The 23,076-nt window shown below is 36.7% G+C and overlaps 1 protein-coding gene and 1 pseudogene across 1 annotated transcript; both read right to left on the bottom strand.

The window, feature by feature from the left end:
- Positions 1-8,327: 8,327 nt before the first annotated feature.
- On the bottom strand, positions 8,328-20,543 carry LOC112288681 (casein kinase 1-like protein HD16; annotated as a pseudogene).
- On the bottom strand, positions 19,285-22,501 carry LOC112288428 (uncharacterized). Its single transcript, XM_024532582.3, has 2 exons — positions 22,088-22,501; positions 19,285-21,691 (listed from the first exon to the last, which is right to left on the bottom strand). The coding sequence occupies exons 1-2, from the start codon at positions 22,194-22,196 to the stop codon at positions 20,553-20,555; spliced, it is 1,248 nt and encodes a 415-aa protein (XP_024388350.1). The 5' UTR covers positions 22,197-22,501; the 3' UTR covers positions 19,285-20,552.
- Positions 22,502-23,076: the final 575 nt, after the last annotated feature.

Here is a 23,076-nt window from a genome sequence, read left to right as displayed (position 1 = left end):
ATTTTCTTTTAAAATCATCAACTTTCTTATACATAATATTTCCATTCTCCAATATACCAATAAAACTCGCATCAAAGGCACCTTCATCTCGCGAGAGTACCTCTTCTTTTGTACCTCCATAATCTCGCTTTACAGTGGTACCTCCCCAAAATCCTTAAATCCTTCAACAATCTTTGGCAATGGTTTCTCCCTCAACCTATCTCGATTCCGTTCATGGTTAGGAGGTACTGTTAGAAATTGTACAGCTTTCCTCCCATCTTCGCTCTGTACCCTTGCATAAGCAGAACCATCGTCAAGTACCTTTGTTTCTATCCATGTTGCCGTGATATAAGGTTGTCCTAAAATCAACGGATAAGACGTTGTATCTTGAACGAAGAAATGTTGCTCCGTCGCAACATCCCCAATCCGAATTTTGACATTTGGACAAGCTCCATATAATTCGCCTCGTGTGTTATTAGCTGCTCGTATTGCCCATCCATGTTCCATATAAATTGGCCATTTTTGCTTCTTATAAAGATCTTTAGACATGAGATTTATTTCAGAACTATGGTCCACCAAGGCAACTATTGGTTCTTCTATATCTCCTACCTTCACCAATACCTCAGTAGTTGCCCTTGCCCAATGCTTTCGAGTATAATGGCTCAAAGTTTCCATTTCCTTGTCACTAGAATCTTCGAAATATACTCGCTGATTATACCCATTCTTTTCATTTGTTGGTTGCTTGTAACTAATATCAACCTGTTCTTCATCTCTACATATTTTTGCATCAATAGCATGACTCATTCCAGTTTCGTCCATTAATTACCTCTTTCGCTTAATGCTATCAATGATAACATTATGAAACTCCTTCTTTGTAATTTCCAAAACTTCTTTCAATGTAAATTCCACCTTAGCGTTTAATATACGTTCTTCTAACATCCCTTTCAAATTTGTTGCCGCTTCAATGTCAGAAAGTAGCTTATAAGCAATTGATTTGTCCTTATCTTTTGTCTCCCTTCTTTTTTCTTCCAATGAAGCTGAGGTATCTTTTACAGGCAATTCTTGTGAAGCTGCCTCCCGAGCCTTGTCTCCTTGAGTTTGCCTCTTAGAAGAATTTCCTTCTCTAGTATCATCAAAATTTCCTCATCTCTTTTCTTCCATCAAAGCTTCATGTTGGCTCTTAGCAATATATGCATGAACTGAAAGAGACTCAACATGATTCTCCCAACCTGTTCTACCTCATATTGTAGCTACAGTCCTCAATAACGCTTCTCGAGGTAATTTCCCTTCTTGTATTGTAGTAACGGCAAAAGCCCAAAACTCACTAGTTTCCGTACTTCCACCAAGGTCATCATCTACTCTAGCACCATAACTTGTACTTTCTCGTGCTGTTGTTTCACGCTCTTTTAAGTAATCTTGAACCAATGCTCTCATTCCTCCCTTGCCAAAATTGGTTTGAAGAAGATCCTCCCTATCTTTTAATGCTATCTTCCTATCTTTCGAACAAATAATTCCCTGCCGTATCATATTATTAAATTCATTGCAATCTTTTCTAGTGTATGAAGCGTCATCACATCAAATGCATCTTTGTACATATCCTTGTTTTGAAACATTCTTTGAATTGTTTGTAGAAGTATTCTCTTCAAGTCTTGCCAATTTGATTTGAAGATCTCGCATTCTTCGTATAATTTCTTCCATCTCCATATCTGCTTTCTTTGATAAGGATGTCGAAGGTTGAACTGTAGGCATTGTTTATGGTGTTGTACATACTGGAGCTTTGGGTGCTTGTACTGTTTTCGGAATATTGCTCCTATCCTTCCTCCTTTCTTTTTTTGTAAGCAACCCCACCGTATCTTCAACGTTCTTCCACTTCGTTGTCAATCCTTCATCTTCTTCTTTGTCTTCAAGAAGGAGTTCTAATTTCTCTTGCAATTCTCCATCAGCAGCTTGAAGAAATAGATCAACTTTGTTCGGCTCCAATGTCAATTTTTCTACCTTCAATAATTGAGAGTACTGCCTCTCAAATTCCCTTAGTAGCTCTGTTGCTTGCAAATTCTTATTCGGCCGTTCAATCCATCCCAGATACAGCTTCTTAGTAACGCGATCAGCATCTTCCAAGAAATATTCGTCTTTCAATGCATGTGAAAAATCCTCCCATGAATTCCCATAACGATCCGTAATCGATGTAATGTGGTCTCTTATCTCCGGTATCGTGGCAAGTCCAAATAGTGCAACCATTTTCTTCTCAGAAACTCGATTTAATTCCATTTCACGAACATAACATCTTAAATACCTTGAAATATTCCTCCCATCAAATTGATCAATTCTATTGACCACTGCTTGCAATGCTTTAGTTGCCAAAGCTTCCTTTCGATCATTGCTTTGCTGTTGCTGCATTGACAATGAGAAGGCTTGAAACAAACTAGCAATAGACGGATCCATGTGCATACCTTGTCCTTTAGAAGAACCCCCATCAGAAACTCCTCCCAAAAATCCTTCAAAATTTTTATTTTTGTTTTCCATAAAATAAAAATATAAATAAAATCAAATAAAATCCAATAGCTTTCACTTCAAGCTTTCACGTCGGGTTCACCACTTATGTCGTATTACATGCTTTCCTGCTTGAGAACGCGCCGGGCGTCTGGTTGTAGAAGGTAGTATGGAGATTCGCCGATAGTCAAGCAGTCTATCAGTTTTTACTGCTGGAATATAAACGACTGCAAGAATACACCATAAATCTTTACTGATGCCCTTCGACTGCTTGTCGAAGTCCTTTTTTTGCCCCAGCCGGTAGGTCTCTAGACGTTACAGAGAACCCCGAACAACCCAAACTGTTAATCTTCAATACCCCTTTGTACTTACGATCTTGTATCCACTGACTGTCCTGTTAGATTAACCCAATAAATTTCATTCACTCCGCATACTCAATCCTATAGACACCCCTTTAATCCTTCAATCACAGACGTAACTCGATTTTACAAAACAGTCAAGAGTATTCAAACCCACTTCATTTAAAAATCCCGATTCACCATTACAACACTGACTTCAGCAGCGATTGTCTCAGTCGTCCCAAAACTCTACGAAGAAGAAAAATCCAAATTCTATGTCTTTCCTTCCCCGACCCGAAGCATGAAGCTCCTCTCTCTCATTCCCTTGATCTCCCAAAAAAAACTCCAATGAAAACCGAACTAGTAACCTTGCAAAAGCTTGAAAACTCTCTCCCCCCCGATTCCCCCCTAACCTTATCCTCTGAATTTCTTCAATCTTCCGTCTTAGATCCGGAATTGGCTTCCACCTCAAGCTTGGATCCGAAATTGGCTCTCGCCGTCAAGCTTTCTCCTCCATTTTTACCTTTAAGAAATCCATTTACCGAAAACAACGTTCCTTGAAATGGCACAGAGAACAGGACAGCCTGAAACAGAATCGAACCCCGTAATCGGGACCACATTGAGTCGCCCGACCAATTCAGGTCCTATATTGGGAAAGATGCCCGTAGTAACCTTGATGTTCCCGTAATTGGGTCAAATTGGTCCTCGCGTCAGATTGGCTAAGACCCGTAGTAAGACCTGGATTTCCCATAATTAGACTGCATTGGGTTGACCGGCCAACTCAGGTCTCATATTGGATAAGAGGACCCGGATTGGATTATCGAAATTGGATCCAATTGGCTCCTCGAACCCGTCGTGTGAATTGGTCCTTCTCTTCCTGCTGACTCCCGTTATTGGAATCGAACGGAGCATTTCAGTATGCCTCGGCTGACTGTAACGGAGTGACTGAACCTGACCACTCAGTATTTGTACTGGAGTTGGTTGATGCTCCCACTATTCGAGGTAACAGAATATTAATAAAATTCCCCTTTCTTTTTATTTTCACTGTATACTCGTGTTACAACACGACACCGGTGTAGACGCATGTGCCCAGTTTTGGGTGTAAACGTGGTCACGATTGGGACCTCGCAGGTGATATTGAGTTCTATGAACCCGCATCTATGAATTCATAATTTCCACAGCATGGTTACGTGCTCGTGTATTCGACTCACAGTTTTGTGCTTCGACTGATGTTTGAGTTAAGATAATTGTCAATTATCTACTTATAATGGTTTGGGTCCTTATAGAAACGGTAGTAGATGAAGGTGTTGGTTTAGGTGAAGAAAGACGAGGAGGTCGCCTCTTGATTATGACTCATGGCACCCAAGGTGGAAACTCTCTCTCAATGAATACACATGGATTCTTTGTGCAAAAATCGTACTTTTTTAAATGGAGGTGTAGTGGTGGCATTGTTGAACTGGTATTTTTCTTCTACAGCTGGAACTGAAGTGCATCTCTAAGCGTTTTCAGTCTTGATATTGGAAGTGCAAATGGCATTTAGCAAGTAAGTTATTGCTATACAAGGGTGATATAGCAAGGGAGTTGTGTTTCACAACTGTATTCACCTCAATCCCCTACTATTCACAACTGTCAAAACGGCCGGCTTTACCCAGTCTACGACTACTCCTGTGGCTAATTTTGATGATTTAAGACAAATACTTTGCAGCAGCCATCCCTTCTCATGACTTGAATCTCCACCGTGACAACGATAAGCAAGATGAATTATGGGAAAAGAGGATTGCTTTGAACTGGGTGTTATACATATGGTCGACCACTTCTCTCAGAGTTCACTTGTGTCTTTTGCTTTTGACACTACAGTTTCGAGCTCTTTCATTAAACCTGATTTTAGCCATATGACCTCATATATTCCTACGTATTCCATCTTCCTCTTCGAATAGCTATAGGATACCTAGGTTTAGGAATAAAAATCCAGATCATGTCTTATTTGTAGGGTATACTTTGGACTTATAAATTGCCATTCAAAGCTTTTATTTTGAAGACTAAGAGTATAACTTGTGTATCCTAAACCAAGGTATTGATCTATTGTGAGATCATTAAATTTAGACATCACCATTTAAAGCAAGTCTAGAAGCTTTGTGCAACTGATATGGTTGTGAGTGGATGGCTTGCATACTTTATAGTAATCTGCGTCTTTGATCTTAATGTTGTTGTTGTTGTTGTTGAAGCTTAACCGCATTGCTGAAGCGTTGGGCACAACCAACACTTGTGCTTCGAACATTGAAATGTATATTATAAAACGTGCAATAAGAAGGCATTAGGACCCGATCTGAGAAAATGTGGAGAAAATACGAAGGACTCATGCTCTGATAGACATTTTCCAATCCCCCACCCGTCCCTCCACCCTGCTCCGCAATTCACATCCAATTGGGCATTGGAGTGCCAATAGTAATACGTTGCATTCATTCCAGGTCTCATGCCATCGTGTTCATTGCCATCAACGCTAGCCATCGTCCCTGTCGTTACGTTGGGTGATTCCTTTATGCTTGCCAACCTACTAAAGTTTCTTCGTGCCAAGCCCTAGAAAGGAGTAATGATAGCAAGAAAAGGTGGCCAATTCCAATTGCCGGCCATGCAATTCTAATTGGTAGACATGCATTGAGCTCTTGGCAGTCGATTCGAATTGAACCTGCTCTTGGCAGCCAATTCAAACTAGACCTTCTCTTTGCAGCCGATTGCAATTGAACCTGCTCTTGGCAGCCAATTCCAACTAGACTTGCTCTTGGCAGGTGATTCCAATTGAACTTGCTCTTGGCAGCCAATTCCAACTGAACTTGCTCTTGACAACCGATTGCAATTGAACCTGCTCTTGGCAGCCAATTCCAACTAGACTTGCTCTTGGCAGGCGATTCCAATTGAACTTGCTCTTGGTAGCCAATTCCAACTGAACTTGCTCTTGACAACCGATTGCAATTGAACCTGCTCTTGGCAGCCAATTCCAACTGGACCTGCTCTTGGCAGTCGATTCCAATTGAACCTGCTCTTGGCAGCCAATTCCAACTAGACCTGCTTTTGGCAGTCGATTCCAATTGAACCTGCTCTTGGCAGCCAATTTTAACTTGACGTGCTTTTGTCAGCCGATTCCAATTGAATCCTGCACTAAGTATTATCCACGTTGGCATCGAGTTCAAATGTTCCAAATATCGGCGATATGTTGACACCACTGACATGTGCTTGATATTGACACTACCAACATTTGCTTACTGTAGTGTCACTTGCAACATCCCACGTTGCCCTCATGACATCGACTTGCTTGTAAATGACCCCGCATTTGTCCTCATTCGTGAACCGACCCAGGCAATGGCAGAAGCAACTCCTAGGAAGACAACGGAGGGTTCAACAACATTACGTATTGCTTGTACCTCATTACCATCGACTTAGGCGATGAATTCTATGATGTCACATATCCTACACCCGAGTCGACCAAGCTCGAGTACCTCGACAAGTGGCTTGGATCGTAATCTATCCATGCTACGTTGTAAGATAAGCTCTCATATCCAAACGTCTAATTGTAGCATGCCGCTGCTCTAGCTTGCGGTGACCCATCGTAACCTCTTCCGCTTTGACCTCCCGTCGTTACTACTTGTGCCATTGCAGGCAGCAATCGAAGCTACTTGAGCATGTGTACAAAAAATATACATCCAAACGAGGATAATTCAGCCCATCTTTGCATAATTGTATCTAGTATTGAATGCGTGCAAGCGCGTGCTTTTCTTGCCCCTCAAGTGGTGGCTCCTCTGATACATCCCACCCATTGCGCTATGTACAAGCACCTCACCGACAAGACCTCGACCTTGAGCTTTCTTGACTCACATTTCAAAGGTTACAAATTGTGTCATCTTCTGTTGTGTTCGGTGTGAGGAGCAAGCAGCATCTTCCTTCGTTGCATGTCATGCATGTAGGTGGATGCTTTTCATTTTGAGATTATTTTCCATCTCCATGATATTAGACTAGAAACTTTTTCACCGGGATATGATTTTCTATTGAGTCGAGTTATAGAAATCAATTGGAGTTCTAGTGGGAGGACTTGATTCTCATGTTGGCCACACTACGTTTGAATAGATTACATCGGGTCTAATCATAGAATCGTATAATATGACATATTGGCCGGACTATGTTAGAATAGATTACATCAGGTGTAATCATAGAATCGTATGGTATGACATCTGTTCAACCTTGGTCATCTCATTGAGCCTAGTATATAATCCGTCGACCTTCGCCAATTGAGAACCATACACACACACACACACACACACACACACACACATAAAAGCATGTAGAGTTTTAGACATAGGTTGACATGTTATGCAGGTGGTGGAATAGACAAGAGTTGACCTAATAAGGAACATGCAAAGTGATGTAACGTCCCTCTGTCTCAAGCTCCTAATTCAACCTAAAACACAACAAAGGAACTCAATCACTCACCCTAGAAAACACACACACACAAACACACATAAACAAACAAAAAAAATCAAAAAAATAGAAATAATGTAAATCGTCCCAAGAATGCCTCAACTTCACTTTGAAAGAAAAAACAGATGAATACAGGGCAGTCGAATTTTGATCCAACATAAGATCACCTGCAATGCTTGGAGTTTGAGCTTGGAGTCTAGCTCACCTCGCCTTACATCACAACTTCATCTTTGACTAGACTAAGTAAACCTGGTTTAGGATTTTAGGATTTTAGGATTAAGGGATTTTGCAACACTCACAAATTGTGAAGTTCAATTCACAATTGCTTTCATGCCTCCACTCATTCTCAACTCCACAATTTAAGATTACTGGCTGTTGCATACCTTAGACTGTAATAGCTTTCATCATTTCATGTGAGCCAAGGGAAGCAGCACCCCTTCACGAATAACCGACACATTCTATACAACACAAAACAAAAAAATACAAACAAAGCCAAATACAAAAAATGGACCAACAGTCCGAATAAAGCAACAAAATATATAAAACAAATGTGTCATACAAAACTTGAAAACCTAGAAATGAACAAAAAGTCCACATTCTCCACCAACACAAAAATCCCAACAACAACAACAACAACACAAAAAAATAAAATAAATAAAATAAAATAAAAAACCTGTTATTTCTTCCGAGAGACCGCAGGCACCAATTTCTAAATATATTTCTAAATAAATCCACATGCATTCAAGGATGGCGAATACATATGAAAACTCATGAACTTGAGCAATAAATCTTATCCTCGCATCCATAACAAGAGCCCATAGATTTGTACAAGAAGCCACACTGCTTATACACAAACCGTCTTCATTACCCTTTTCCACGTGCTTTGTAAGCCGAGAATCAGCTACATCATAGTGTTTCCAGTATGTTGAAAGAAAAATAGGAATGAAAGTTTAGTAAATGGGTCTGTCCGAATCTAGGCTTCTTGCTGAAAGTAAACGCATGTTGTAGAAATCAGAATTGCTCATCGATATCGAGGAGGACAAAGTTAAAATTGACGATACACACATGACCGGGCTCATGCCTAACTAAGCAATGTTACACCACATCAATGACGAAAGCTTGCACCACCTTACCTCTACTTCATTTGGCCATCACGCATTGTATACATTGTAATGCATTGAGTTGCAGGCATTCCTAACCAGATCTTTTTCTTAGGTTGGTCATCTTCATCTTCTTCAACATCTGATTCACCTTCTCTTCTGACCAACCCATATGGAACACTAGAAACAAAAGGCTTTATTAATATGATGATTAAATGAAGAGTAGGTTCATAAAAGAATCCTCAGTGTATCGACAAGAAAAACGAAGCAAAAGAAGGTCATAGAATGCACCTTTTCAACACTGCCTATATTTATGGGTCTCTCTACAGGATTAAGACTCAAGATGGAATCGAAGAGTAGAACGAGCTTGCCATGATTTGGCTCTTCATCGAACTTCATATTTGCGACCATCTCCAAAATGTCTATTTAAAAATGAAACCGTACAGAAATAGCAGAGCATTTCGAGAGAAGTTGCCATTTTTTTCTTGTACACCAAAAAATCTTTGTTGTCGCTCTACAAAACCAAATATATAGAGCACGTTCAAATAAAAAATAGTGAGAAGGAAAGAAGGAAGGAAGAAAAAAAAAAAAATAAATAAATAAATAAATAAATATATATTGCCTTGATCACTTCTTCATTAGCTACTCGTCACAAATTTGATCGGTACCTGATAACCTTGTCAAGGAAGACTATCCCGCAGAAGGAATACTAAAGTGTAAGCCAATGATCCCAAGTCGTCCTTCCTACTCTCAGTCCTTCCCATATGTGTATGTACACTTGCATAGCAAACAGTTCCACTGCATGTACGAAAATTATACAAAATCAAAATATAGCTCAAAAGCAAAATAGTCGCTTCCAACCGCCAAAACATGAATAGCAACTATAGATCAGGACAAGGGGGGAGGGGGGGGGGGAGCCTCACCGGAACACATCAGGTCTTTGGTCATATTCTACATGCTGACCGGTTGTACCATCCCACCATCGAATAGCTGCATATATGAGAGAAAGACATTAATCTTAGTGTGAAATTGACTTGTGCATGGACGTAGCGGTAATAAACTCATCCAATTCTTATTGGAGATGCTCTCCATGTAACAGTTAACCGATGTTTAAAAAATAAATAAATAAAAAAAAATAGATGTAATGCCAAATTAGAGCGAAGGAAGTTGCTAATGTGTGAACAAAGAACGAATTACAGCACAACGATAATGAAAACTCACCAAGCCCGAGATATACAAGAAAAAGCTTCTTCTCTTCAAGTGTATTGGATTGTCCCAGGAGAAAGTTCTCGGACTTCACGTCTCCATGTGCATACGTGCTCAATCAGAACGAGTTGCCCTAAATACTTGCACTTGATCCGAAGAGTTTCAAACATCCTAGGGACTTGGCTTGAGCATGTGCATAACCTACAGTATGTGAACGAAGTCAAAATTGGATTAAAATAAATAAATGAATAAATACATACATAAATAAATAAATCATGAGACAAGTTTGAAAAAAAGACGACTACATGAAAATTGAAGGTCTACTTGGACTACAACAATACAATAGGTGACTCACCATAACGTAGTAGTCACCTTGTCGATCTTTGCAATATATGTGACCAACACCATGGCTACCACCAAGAGTGCTGGAGAAAGAATCCACGCCAACTATGGAAATTTAGGAGATAAGCCCTAATCACATTTGAATGATGAAAATATGAAATGTAGAAAGGTAATTGTGATACTAGTAATCACATCCCAAGAGTGAAATCACAATGGTATGAGCTTGAGACACACTTGTAAACTTTCCACTCGCAAGGAGGACCATGATTGCAGCCCTTACTACTCCGATGCTCAAACTTGCTCAAACTTCAACCCGCAACCTACATAAACGAGTTCAACGTGAATACAAAAACTCATTACATTAATACCTACAAGACCTGGATGTAATGTGCAGAGCATCTCTCAAACATGCCGTTGCAACCAAGGTTTAGAGCAAAATAAATTGTAAGAAATTGAATACCTCAATGGCTTGTGGACCAGCACACTCCGTTCCACCGCTATGTCCCTGCCATTACATTGGTCGATTCCTTTATGCAATGTACCATGGAATGATTGCAATAGTGAATGAAAAATAAGAACCATGAGGAGGCTTAAAACAAATCCCATGTTCATTGAGCCAAAAAGTTGTCAAATCTTTTAATTCCATTCTAAAACAAATTCAATTCTAAACTAAGTTTCAACAATCCATAAAATAATTAAATTGGAAACCATACACCACACAAACATGGAAGCATATAGAGTTTTGGACAACGTTTTACATGTTATGCAGGTGGTGGAGTAGACAAGAGTTGACCTAATAAGGAACATGCGAAGCGATGTAACGTCCCTCTCCTTCAAGCTCCTACTTCAATCTCAAACACAACAAAGGAGCACAATTACTCATTTTAGAAAACAAACAAAACAAACAAAATAAAATAAAATAAAACAAAAAAATAAAAAAATAAAAAATAAAAAATCGATTCAAATCGCTCGAAGAATGCTTCAACTTCACTTCAAAAGAAAAACAGATCAATATAATGGCAACAAAATTTTGATCCAGCACAGATTCACCTCTAATGCGACTAGGTTTATGAGCTTGGAGTCTGGCTCACTTCACCTCACCTCGCTTCACATCACAACTTTGCCTTGCCCTCAATACGTACCTAAGTTATGATTGTGAGTCTGAACACAATACTTTTGCATTCAGAGATCTTCACTACACATGCAACAAAGTACATTTCATTCTAATACTTATTCATGTCAGTGTTATAATTATTTAAAATAGAATTTATCTAGCATCAAAAAACAAAAAAATCAAAGAATAAATATAAACTTGGTCTATGGAGACAAAGAATTGAAGAAGTTCAAAGAAATTCAAGAAATTTCAATTTAAAATTTAGAAACTTGTGCCGAACTGGGACTCACACCAAGACTGAGAGTCACAGGACTAGGGAGACTCGTACCAGAATCGAGGCTCGTAGGACCAAAACTCGCATCAAGAATGGGACTCACAAGACTGGGACTCTTACCGGGATTGGGACTCGTAGGACTGAGACTCGCGTTGGGAGTGGAATTCATGCCAAGCCTGGGACTCATGGAACTGGGACTTGTGTCGAAACTGGGACCCACTCCGAGGTCCGCTAACTGGTGTCACATCCAATCCACACTCTCATTGTGAGGGTACGAGTCTCAGTTCCACTACGAGTCCCTATCCTAGTTCAGGCCTCCTATATCTTATCCTTAAAGCTAACACCTCTTCTACCTCAAATTCAACATGAGCATTGATTCCAACCATAGTAGGTGGTGGTTGTCTTCAACTTCATATGTTTGATTCTTTATATCTTTCAAAAAGTGAAACAAAAAAGATTAGATGAATCTTCATGGATGAAGGTAACTTCAAGCAATAAGTAATATTATTGATTTATTTTTGAATCACAAATGGTCTCAATCTTCATTAGTTCAACTTATCATTTAACCTGTTGATTTTTATATTATGCCAAAGAAGCCATACTTTGTTACCAATTTAGAATGGAGGATATTTCTTCCTCAATTTATTTGCTAATATCTTATAATGTTGTTGAGCTCTTTCTAGGTGAGTCTTCATGGTTGCTTGAAGTTTGGCCATCTTCGTAGCAAACTCTTTTGCTGTTGGATTTGTTCACTTTGAAGGCTCTATCATATCCAACTTTGGATGATGACCATAATTTGAGTTGAATGGCATTTGTTACATAGATGCATGGATTGTACTATTATATGCAAATTCTACCAATAACAAGTAGAAAGTCCAATTTTCTTACTAATAGTTGATGGTGTACCTTAAATATTGCTCAAGAATTTGATTGATCCACTCTGTTTGGTCATTAGTTTGAAGGTAGAAGATAGAAGAAAGGTTGATTTCAAACTTACAAATCTTTAAGAGTGCCTTCCAAAAACTTGATACAAATTGTGGTCCATGATCTAATACAATGTCATCTAGTAACCTGTGGTAATGATAGATATTATCAATAAAAATTCTTGCCATCTCTTCAACAGTAATTGACTTTTTGTAAGCTATAAAATGTACCATCTTATTCAATTAATTAACAACTACAATGTTAGTGTCAAATGAGCTTGATGGTGGAAGATCTATAATGAAATCTATGGAGATAGATGACTATGATTGTCTTCGAATAAGGAATTGAAGAAGTCCATATATCCAGTGTGAAGGATTCTTTGACCTTAAATAAATATCACATGATAGTACAAATTCTTTAATGTCCTTCCACATTTTAGGCCACTAAAATTTTGTAGAGAAAAATTCCAAGGTCTTGTTGAATCTAAAATGTTTGGTTGCAGGGAAGTCATGGCATGTTTGAAAAATATGCAGGCAAGTTGGCCTTTCAAAAATGAATAAATATTCTTCAAAGAAGAAGAAATTATCTTTAATCTTGACTTTTGAAGAGTCTTCACAAAGGTTGTTAGCAAGATGCTTGATATTGATGCAAAGTCTGAGGCGTTGGTCTCCATAAACTAAGATTTGTTGAAATCTGGATGCATCTAAATTGGAGCTGTTGCAAAAACATCTTTTAAGCTTTGAAAATCTTTTTTTGCTTTGGAGCCATATTCTAACTTGCCCTTGTATGTCAACTACATAAGTAGAATAGCAATCTTGAAATAATTCCTAAAAAAATCATGTAGAAGTTTACAAATCTAAGAAAATATTAAATATCTGATACAATTTTTGGCTTTGTTCAATCGATGATTATTTATACATTCTTTGGATCCATAAAAAGGCTTTTTTTGGAAAATAATATATCTAACAAATTCGACTTGAGGTGCATAAAATACACACTTTTTTAGTTTTATATAAAGCCCAGCACTTTATAGCTTTTTTAACACAAGGCGGATATACTTTTTGTGGTCTTTTAGATTCTTAGAAAATAATAGAATATCATCTAAATGAATCACAACAAAGTTATTAAGATTTTTGCAAAATATGTCATTCATTAAGTGTTTGAATATGGCTAGTCCATTTGTAAGTCCGAAAAGTATGATATTGGATTCATAATGTCCATACTTGGTGCAAAATATTGTCTTTCATTTATGTCCCTCCTTAATGCATACCAAGTTATACGTGCCTTGTGGATTAATCTTTGTAAAGATCTTTGCTTGGCTAAGTTGATTAAGAAGTTTGGATATCAATGACAATGGATATTAATTCTTTACCATGATTTTATTAAGACTGTGATAATCAACACACAACCGTAAAGATCCATCTTTCTTCTTCACAAATAATATTAGAGCACTAGCTCTTGACTTGGAATGTCAAATAAATTTTTTAGCTAGATTTTCATCAATGTACTTTTGTAAAGTCTCAAGCTCATTCTAAGATAAATTGTAGATGGGTCCAAATAGTAGTTGAGGATCTACTTGAAGATCATCGCATAATTATAAGAGCGATGCTTTGGCAAGATGTTTGTATTTTTCTTTTCAAATATATCTACAAAATCCTTACAAGCCTCTGGAATTGTTGTTGTAGCAACTAAAGGTTCTGATCATAGATTTGTATGGACAACAAATATAATGCCTTGTTTAGACACCATCACAAATGCTTTAGCTCCAATAAATAAATTTTATTTAAGTTTTGTCTTATTGGATGTTAGAAGTTTTTTCATAGATTTGGGGGTTCTATGATCTACTAAAAAAAATTCTAACTTTTAAGATATCCAATCTATCCATGGATTGTATTTTTCAAGCCATGAGAGTCCTAAAATGATTAGATTTGATGGTGGTCTAGTAACGTTAAATATTACTTGGCTACTATGGTTGTCAAATGTTATTTCTAATGGAATTGTTTCATGAATGATGTCTTTAAAGGATAAATGTCGACCATCTATTACTTCTACATGTACGGCTTTGGATTTTTTGATCATACAAATTTTATGTAATCTAAAAAATTCTTCATCAATAAAACATGCAGAGGCTCCGAAGTCAAATAATGCATGATACTTTAGTTTTGTGACTCCTAACTATACATATATAATAAAACAACAAAAAAGGTTGGCAGAGAATATAAGATCTTTTTTGATTTGTGATAGTAGAGAATTCAATCGCACAGTCCCTACTATGGCTGAATGCCTTTATTTTCTTGCAAAGCTTTTAATGATGTGGCCACACTCTTCATTCGATATATATGCTAGCATTTTTCTATACAATTATCAATATGGTGGCTAGATTTTTTTAATATAAGCATAGGCAAAGTTCCCTTTGACACTTTTTTCCTTGCTCAGAAAGAGGTTTGAAGTAAACTTCATAAATCTACATATCTTTTGCTTTCAAATGCTCATTAGAATTGGATGGTGAAGAAGTTGTAGAATAATTGATGTATACATAAGATATAATTCATGAACATTTATCTTGTTATTGTTGAAATAAATGGTTATTACACTTCATAGCTTCATTAATGGCTTCATTGAGTATTTAAGGATCTAGTATAGAAAAAAATAAGTTCTTGATATTGTCTCTTAATTCTCAATGAAATTGGCTCATTAATCCATCTTCTCCTCAATTTATATCACATGCTAATTATTAAAAATCTGAGACATATGTTAATACAAAATATATTTTTTTATGAAGGTTTTGAACTTTAATTCTTGAAGAACAAACCTTATCGTATTCACCAAATGCTTTTGCAAATGCTACCAAAAATGCTTCAAAATTGTGCAATATAAAATAATTCTTTTCAAATTGTGGAAGGAACTAAGTTAAAGCTTGACTTGAAAGCAAGGTTTTAACCAAATCAACACAAGATGTTTCAGTGGAATATTGTTGAGGTTGAAGTAAGGTGATTAGTTGTACTTGATTTACAAAGCCACAAAATTTTGAGCAAGTGCCATCAAACTTTTTTGGAAGGCTGATCCTTGGTTCTTTTACTGTTATTATTGTCAAATCATTACCTTCAGTGGATGCACCTCCCATGTTTGATGAAGCGGTTATAGTTGTTTGAGAATTTGGAATATTTATTACCATTTCATGTGGTGGTTGATGCACTCTAGCTCCTTGACCGTTATATATGGTCATGTATAGTTCTTCATTCAGCTTTGACAAAGTCTCTATCCTAATCTTCAATGCTTCAAGTGCATTAATAATAAAATCTAACTTGATTTCTTTAAAGTCTATCATATTGAAATTTTTCTATAATCATCTTCATCCATCTTTGCTTCATTCAACTAAATCCTAGACTCATCTTAATCTATCAACCACTTTAAATCTAAGCCACTACATTAGTAACTTATCTTCATTTTTTTACTATCTTTTGATTATTAGTAATTTATTTAAAATAATAGTATCTTATTCTTACTTTAATATGATATCCATCTTACTTTTATATTTTTATCTTATTTCTGTAACATAATATCAGAGCTAGATGAATACTTCTATAAATGAATATCAATTTGGATGAATTGTCATAGATGAATATTAATTTTGATAAAATTGGATTTTTTTTGTAGATAAAAAGTTTGGATGATTTGCCTACTGCTAGAGCTCCATCACCCTTAGAATGCTATCAAAGCTAAAGAGCTATTAGAGCTAAAAATTAACTCTATTGATATTAATTTTTTCTTAATTAAATTCTATTTGTTACTAATAATGAAGACAAGTCTTTTTTGCTCTAATATAGCTTAATAATTTTATTTCTTAAATATTCCATTTTATAGATTATTTATTAACTGATTTCTTATAAATATTTATTGCTATTGTATTAATTATATTTGACAACGGTATTTTCAATGGATCATTGCATTGATCAATTAGATGAGAAAAAAATATGGTATATGGACATGCATTATAAAACACTTAATACAAATTTGTAAGCTTTACATACATATAGATAGGTTATTAAATTATCTTATAAACATTGATGAAAAATTAAAATAAAAATCAAGCAAAGCATTGATTGCACTCAATATTAAGCCTTTGCAATTATCTCATATTTGCAAATGTAATATTGAAAAAGAAATGTGGGACATATTGGCTAAGATCCTTAGATCCTTAAGAATTATTATTAAGATATTTTTTAATGAAGAAATTGTATAGTCTTTGATACATGGATAGAAAATCTATGGAGATTTTTCTTAGAGAGATTTTTGACATTAGAGATCAATATATTGAAGCCAATGATGAAATGGACAAATAAAGCATGGCATTTCTTATACATACTATATTTCTAAAATCTTGGAATTCACTTATTTAATTGATTGCATTAAGAAAAATAAAAGATGTTATAAAAAAGATAATATAATTTATTTTCTTTGAAAAAGAGATGCAAAGGAAGGAGAAGACTAGTTTTTTATTTTTTGCTTTAGTAGTGCATGCAAGAAGAAAGCAAGTCTTAAAGAAGAACCATCTACAACAAAAGTAAAAGCCTAAGATCAATAAGTCTAGAAGTATTTGTAGGACTTATAGATAGAAAGGATATTAGTAAAGAGATGTAAAATATTCTAAAAGAAATAACATTGGTATAATAAATGTTGGCATTGCTATTGCTCTTTCAGCTCAAGAAACATCATTTAATTCAAAAATAATAATTATATTGTTGTCTCAATTACAGCATTATGTATGCATTGATATTGCAGCAAATGTATACATCTAAAGAGACAAGAGTAAGCTTCTCAATTTTGATAAAAATGTGGCTATCCAACTCTAAGGCTATAATGGTGGCATTATCAAATTACAAGGCTCAAGTAAGATATATTTTATAATTTTAGATCCTATAAAAAAAATACTTTCATGTCGTTATGAAGAATATCCATTAGATTCTTAGAACACATGATAATTTATTACTAGTTGCAACTTTATGTAAGAAAGTTGTAAATTTAACTTGAATGTTAATGGAATCAACTAGATTCTTTCTTTAAGTGACTTTTTTATACAAGATATGCTAACAAGTAAAGCTTACCTTATGCCTTATGAATTTGAAGAAGTTGCTATAATTTCTAGTTTATCTATTTCAAGTCATATATATATTGAATGGCATCAAATATTAGCACATGCTTAAATGTATATAATAAAGAAGTCAAAGGAGATGAATTGTATTGAAGGATTAAAGATCAAGGGAAAAAAAGATAAAATATCTATATTTGAGTCATGCATAATTGGCAAGGCCTATAGGCAAGCTTTTTCACATATGCATAAGCATGATAATGGTATTTTAGATGTAATAATATTTAATCTTAATTATTTTGGTATGGCTTGCTTTGATGGCGCCAAATGGTTAGTTTTGTGGATCAATGAATATTCAGGCTATTATGGCCTTACATTTCTTTATACTAAGGAACAAGCACATATGGCTTATAAGACTTGAAAAGCAAAGGCACAAAGAAGAATTGGTAGAAAGATAAAAACTTTTTTTTTATTGATCAAGGAACTAAATTTTTGAATAATAAGTTTGGTTTTTACTTTAAAGCTAAAGGCATTTGGTACATGATCACTCTTGCATATACACATGAAATTCTTGGCATGGCAAAACATATAATACTAACTATTTTTGAAGGAATACAAACACTTCTAGACAATGCTAAGTTGGATCGTCAATATTGAGCATTTGTAGAAAAATTTGTCACTTGGACTCACATTCATCTTCTACTTGTAAGATTCAATGGTAATACATCACATGAAGTTTTTTACAATGACAAATCTTTTCTTCAAAATACTCATTGCTTTGGTTTTTTTGTTTGGTATTCCATACCAAAAGAAAAATGTCAAAAGCTTGATGCAAAGGTAAAGAGGGATATTTTTATTAGATATTCAAAAGTAGAAAAAAAATATGAATTTTTTTTACCTTAAAGAGAAGAAGGTGATCTTTAGTCAAGATGTGATTTTTCTAGATAATAAGGATGAATTACTTGGTGAGCCACTAATCCCTCAAAAAAAAACTGAAAAAAATATAGATCATAGAAATAATCTTAATATATTAGATTCTCAAAATGCAAATGAATTAGAAATATTTCAACCTCAAGCCTCAAGATTATATGTGCATGATGGATTGTATGGAAAAATGGTTGAAGAAGAAGCAAACCTTATACTAATATAAGTAGTGGATAATCTTAATATATTAGATTTTCAAAAATAGGCAATAATTTTATTCAAGGAGATTATAACTTCTTGATTGAAATAATGGATATGATTAATATTGATGAATATATAAAATCGAAGATTGTTGAACAAGCCATGAATTCACCTTTTTGCAAAGAGTGGAGTCATGCTATGAAAGAAGAACTTGATTCTTTAAAAGATCATGGTATATGGAAATGTTTATTTTTACCTAATAATAGAAAGACTATAGGTTCAAAATAGATTTTTTAAAAAAACTTACTAATAACAGCTCCATTGAATGTTTTAAAATACCATTGGTTCCAAAGAATTTTAAACAAGTGAAGAATCTTGATTACTAAGAAACTTTTGTACCAAATGCTTGCCTTGCAATAATTTGCATATTTGTTGTAATTACCACTATCTTTAATTGGAATATATTACAACTTGATGTTGTTTTAGCTTATTTAAATGGAAATTTTTAAAAATATGATATTTATATGAAAATTTTAGAAGGTTTGGAAGTTCTATTAGAATATAAAGGCAAGGTGTTACAATTGCTAAAGACTTTATATAATTTGAAGTAATTTGGACATAGATAGAATAAGAGTTTGAATAAATTTTTATTAAATCTGGATTGGAAGCTCTCAAAATTAGACCTTTTTTTGTAGATAATATATATTGAGAAACTAATTCTTGCACTAATTATCTATATTGATGATTTACTTATTAGTGGCAAGAACTTTGACATCCTTATGAAATACAAGAATGAATTGCAAAAGTGTTACAAGATGAAAGACCTTAGAGAATCTAATATTTTTTTTGCATTGATTTTTTGTAAGATAAGAAAAATGATACTATTAATTTGAACCAAACTAAGTACATTTGTTTAAAGTTATAGAAATTTGGGATGAAAGATGCAAAGGCAATTACAACACCAATGGTACAAAGTCATGATAATAAGCAAGAGAATGATGAGCTTTTAAATACAAAAAGTCTAAAGTTATATCAAAAAGCTTAAAGTTCGTTATTATATCTTCCAAATAGTCAAAGGTATGATATTATATTTTCTTATCAATACATTGCTCAATACATGGCACATCCATATGTTTCACATTAATAAGGAATCAAAAAAATATTTTTTTATTTGCAATGAACAAAATATTTGGTATTAAAATATGGAAGAAAAGAAACAAATTTGTAACTTGTAGACTACAATGATGTAGATAGAGCAAGTTGTGTAGAAATGTGCCATTTAATAGAAAGTTGTGCATTTATATTAGGTGGAATAATTATCACTTGGTTAAGCAAAAAATAATCTTTAGTTTTTGTTTTATTAGCAAAAAACAAAGTATGCAACTTTGGTTGCTGCAGCAAGGGAGACTTTGTGGCTTTGTAAAATACTTAGAGATTATGACATTCGTAAGCCAGAAAAGATTTTTTATTTATAAAGATAATCAGAATGCCATTGCTATTGCCAAGAATCCAATATACTATAGCCCTAGAAAGCATTAGGATACTGAACATCATTTTATTACACAATGTGTGGAGAAAGGACAAATTAGTTTAGAGTATTGTACCATGGAGCAAATGGCAGCAGACATCTTCACAAAACCTCTCCCTACAAATATTTTTTTTTCACTTTTAAGGATATTAGGTCTTGTTTCACTTGAGAATTAAGTTCCACTTCCGGAAGAGAAGTGATTAATGTCCCATATTATTTGTACTGAAAGCTGTGACTTATCTAGCATTTAACTAAGACATCAAAAGTGCCCTTCAATTGGTTTCCGGTACTTTTCGTATGCAACAAATGATGTCTATCTTGCTTTCATGTTTTCATCTTGTTTTAGTAACAGAAATAGTATCAACTCGATTGCAACTATCACTAATTTGCCTTTGTCTGGTACCACAGATCAGGTTGCTGAACCAATGGTTGATACTCAGGTTGATTAGGAAGATACGCTTGCTGAGCTCCTCCAGGCGGACACACCACCATTTGTGCTTGCGGCTTAATGCACTCTCCCATTTGAACGGAAGGATATCCATGAGGTTGCCCTTGAGGATACATGGGCTGACCCTATTGAGTTCCATAATCTGGCAGCTGCTGGACATAAGTCGGATTGGGTAGCGAAGTGTATGTTTGCGCTGCAGCCGCTGCCTGATAGTATCCGGCTGGTTGAGGCTGGAACTGTCCTCCGACCTGAGATTGGAAGAACGAGGAGTTCTTCGGCGGTTCGTATCCCATGACAAAGCTACCCGTCGGCTGAGGTTGGAAGTACGACGAGTTCGCAGGCGGCGCGTATCCCATGACTACAATCCCCGTCGGCTGCAGTGTAGCCTGCGGCTGGAAATAATTCGAGCCGGTTGCTGGTGGCATCTGCTGAGGCTGTGGCGCGTAGCTGGGAGCCGTGCCCGGCATCATAACAGGGTTAGCGATATGACTATAACAGGGAGCTTGGCTCGAGGAAGGATACGGCGACCATTGCTGAGATTGCGCTTGTTGCTGATGGTATCCGTTTGTTTGGGCACCGCTGCTGGTTGCAACCTGCGTAGCGGAAACCTCTTGCGTTTGAATGTGAATGCCTTGGACGTTTCCAAACGCGTCAACCTGCATGCCGTCGACGACTTGAGAGACGACCGTGGTTTGCACAGCGACTTTGGTGACGCAATTCTCCTCCATCCACTGGGTATGCACGATCTCCGCCTTGTCACCGAGCTTGCGGTACATTTTTTTGATGAGGTGCCGGTGCATCATGTACTTGGGCACGGTCAGCAGCGGCGTCATGATCCAGACGACGTCCATTGCGGAGTCGCCGATCATCTCTAACAGAATGTCCCTCAGAATCTCCGTCCAGATCCAGTCTCCGAGACCGAGCTTCTTCAGAACCTCGAGCACGGCGGTTTCCACGCCCGCCATCACCGAGCTTTTCCCCGAGTTCCTAATCGACCTACCCACATTCTTGCTCATGTCCCGCAGGTCGTTGAAGGAGCGCACGTTGAGCAGCGGGATGAGGCCCAGGGTTAAGGAGAAGTCGAGGCACTGGATCAAGGTCGCGGCCACCACCACTGCGACGCCGCTGAAGGGGATGACCGTGGAGCTCAAGGACGATAGGGCCACCGTCGTCAGGTCCATCACTCGCTTGCTGCATTCCTCATCCACGATGCCGTTCAGCCGCTTCTTGATGAACTCCTTCACTCGGAGACATATCTCAGCCTCTGCAGAATTGGAATCCACAAGTTCGTCAATAAAGTCCGGAATAAAAGAACAAAAAGAAGCCAGCAACTCTAAATGTCCAAAATCTAACACGTCTTCTGTTGTGAGATTGAGATTTGCATTTCTGTCTCGCTATTTCCTCAAATGAAAATGGTGCAAGAATTTTGACAATATTAGCGGTCACAACTAGTGAATTAACAGAGCTCCGACAACTGATCAAACTGCAACTATATTTTTCCTCCGTTAATGAACACATCCAAAGCTACAGAGGGGATGAGCCTTAAAATAAACCACAAACATTCCAACAACATTTTTAGCCTCTAAAAACCACGCACTATGTGTCGAAAAGCGACTACTGCAGACGGTTAGCACCATGAACGTTTCAAGTCAAAACTCACCAGTAGCGTTTCTATGCTTCGAGCGCTGATTCTCAAACTGCTTGTAAACCGCGATCGACTTGTTGTCGATTAAGGCAGCCGTCCCCTGCGCACCAAACTCGGCACCCATCTTGACTCAACCCCAGGCTCGAAACACTCTCGACGATGGGAAGTTGATACCGAAGGAGGTCTCAAGTCGAAGCCTGTTTGTATCGAACTAGTAGCTAGCGTCTCCTCATCTGCCCACAAGCGAGCGAACTCAGTGGCAACTAACTGCAAATACCTAAGCTGATCTCTTACGCAAGCTGGTGCTCTAGAATGAAACTATGCTGGCAAGTCGGCTGGCTGTAACAGTTGATGATGAAACTGAAGGACTGGTGTTGCTAATTATATAATGGAGGTGCCGAAAGTTCACAGAGGATAGATTCGGGTCTGAAGCTGTCCTGGTGATCGACATGGAATCCAAGTTGACTGCAGTGCGCGTATTGACAAATGACCCTTACCGACAACATTGAATGCAGCGGTAAGTCCGGTCAAGGCATTTGAATGTCCGCAATCACGTTCAGCTGGGTACCATGGCCATATCATGATGTATTGGTTTATGTGGTGAGCATCAGTCGAGGTGGGGCCGGTAGTGACGGATTAGGTCGGGTGCCGCCTCCGATGCTAAAGGAGGCAGCTATGTGTATTATCAGAGAAGCTTCCATTGCGCAATCCACCATTTTCTTTTATGATCCTTTGGAATAGCCTTTCAAACTGCTGTCGGGTCTCTTTGTGAATGTTTAAATTACATGGCGTATTCATATTTTAATAACAAGGCACGTTGGTTTTTGAGCATATGACATATGCAGCTTATGAAAAAGCAATCTCCAGAAAATAACATGTGTTACTTATCCACTGACCTAACATCAGGAATCAGTGTGGATTTTCAATATTTTAAAAAGCTTGCTACATTAAAGATGTGCAGTGATGTAACTTAGGCTATTGACAAATATTAGTGCCAAATAAAA

Source organism: Physcomitrium patens, chromosome 11, assembly GCF_059467195.1.
Source record: "Physcomitrium patens ecotype Gransden chromosome 11, ASM5946719v1, whole genome shotgun sequence".
Taxonomy (NCBI): Eukaryota; Viridiplantae; Streptophyta; class Bryopsida; order Funariales; family Funariaceae; genus Physcomitrium; species Physcomitrium patens.
The sequence above is the reverse complement of the archived record's forward strand: the minus strand, read 5'-3'. Positions and strand labels throughout refer to the sequence as shown.

What these genes read in the sequence shown, in the direction of transcription:
- LOC112288428 (XM_024532582.3), bottom strand. Translation starts at nt 22,196, where the DNA reads ATGGGTGCCGAGTTTGGTGCGCAGGGGACGGCTGCCTTAATCGACAAC. An exon ending in GAAGCATAGAAACGCTACTG is followed by an intron (nt 21,692 to 22,087) that starts GTGAGTTTTGAC and finishes CCAATTCTGCAG; the next exon opens with AGGCTGAGATATGTCTCCGA.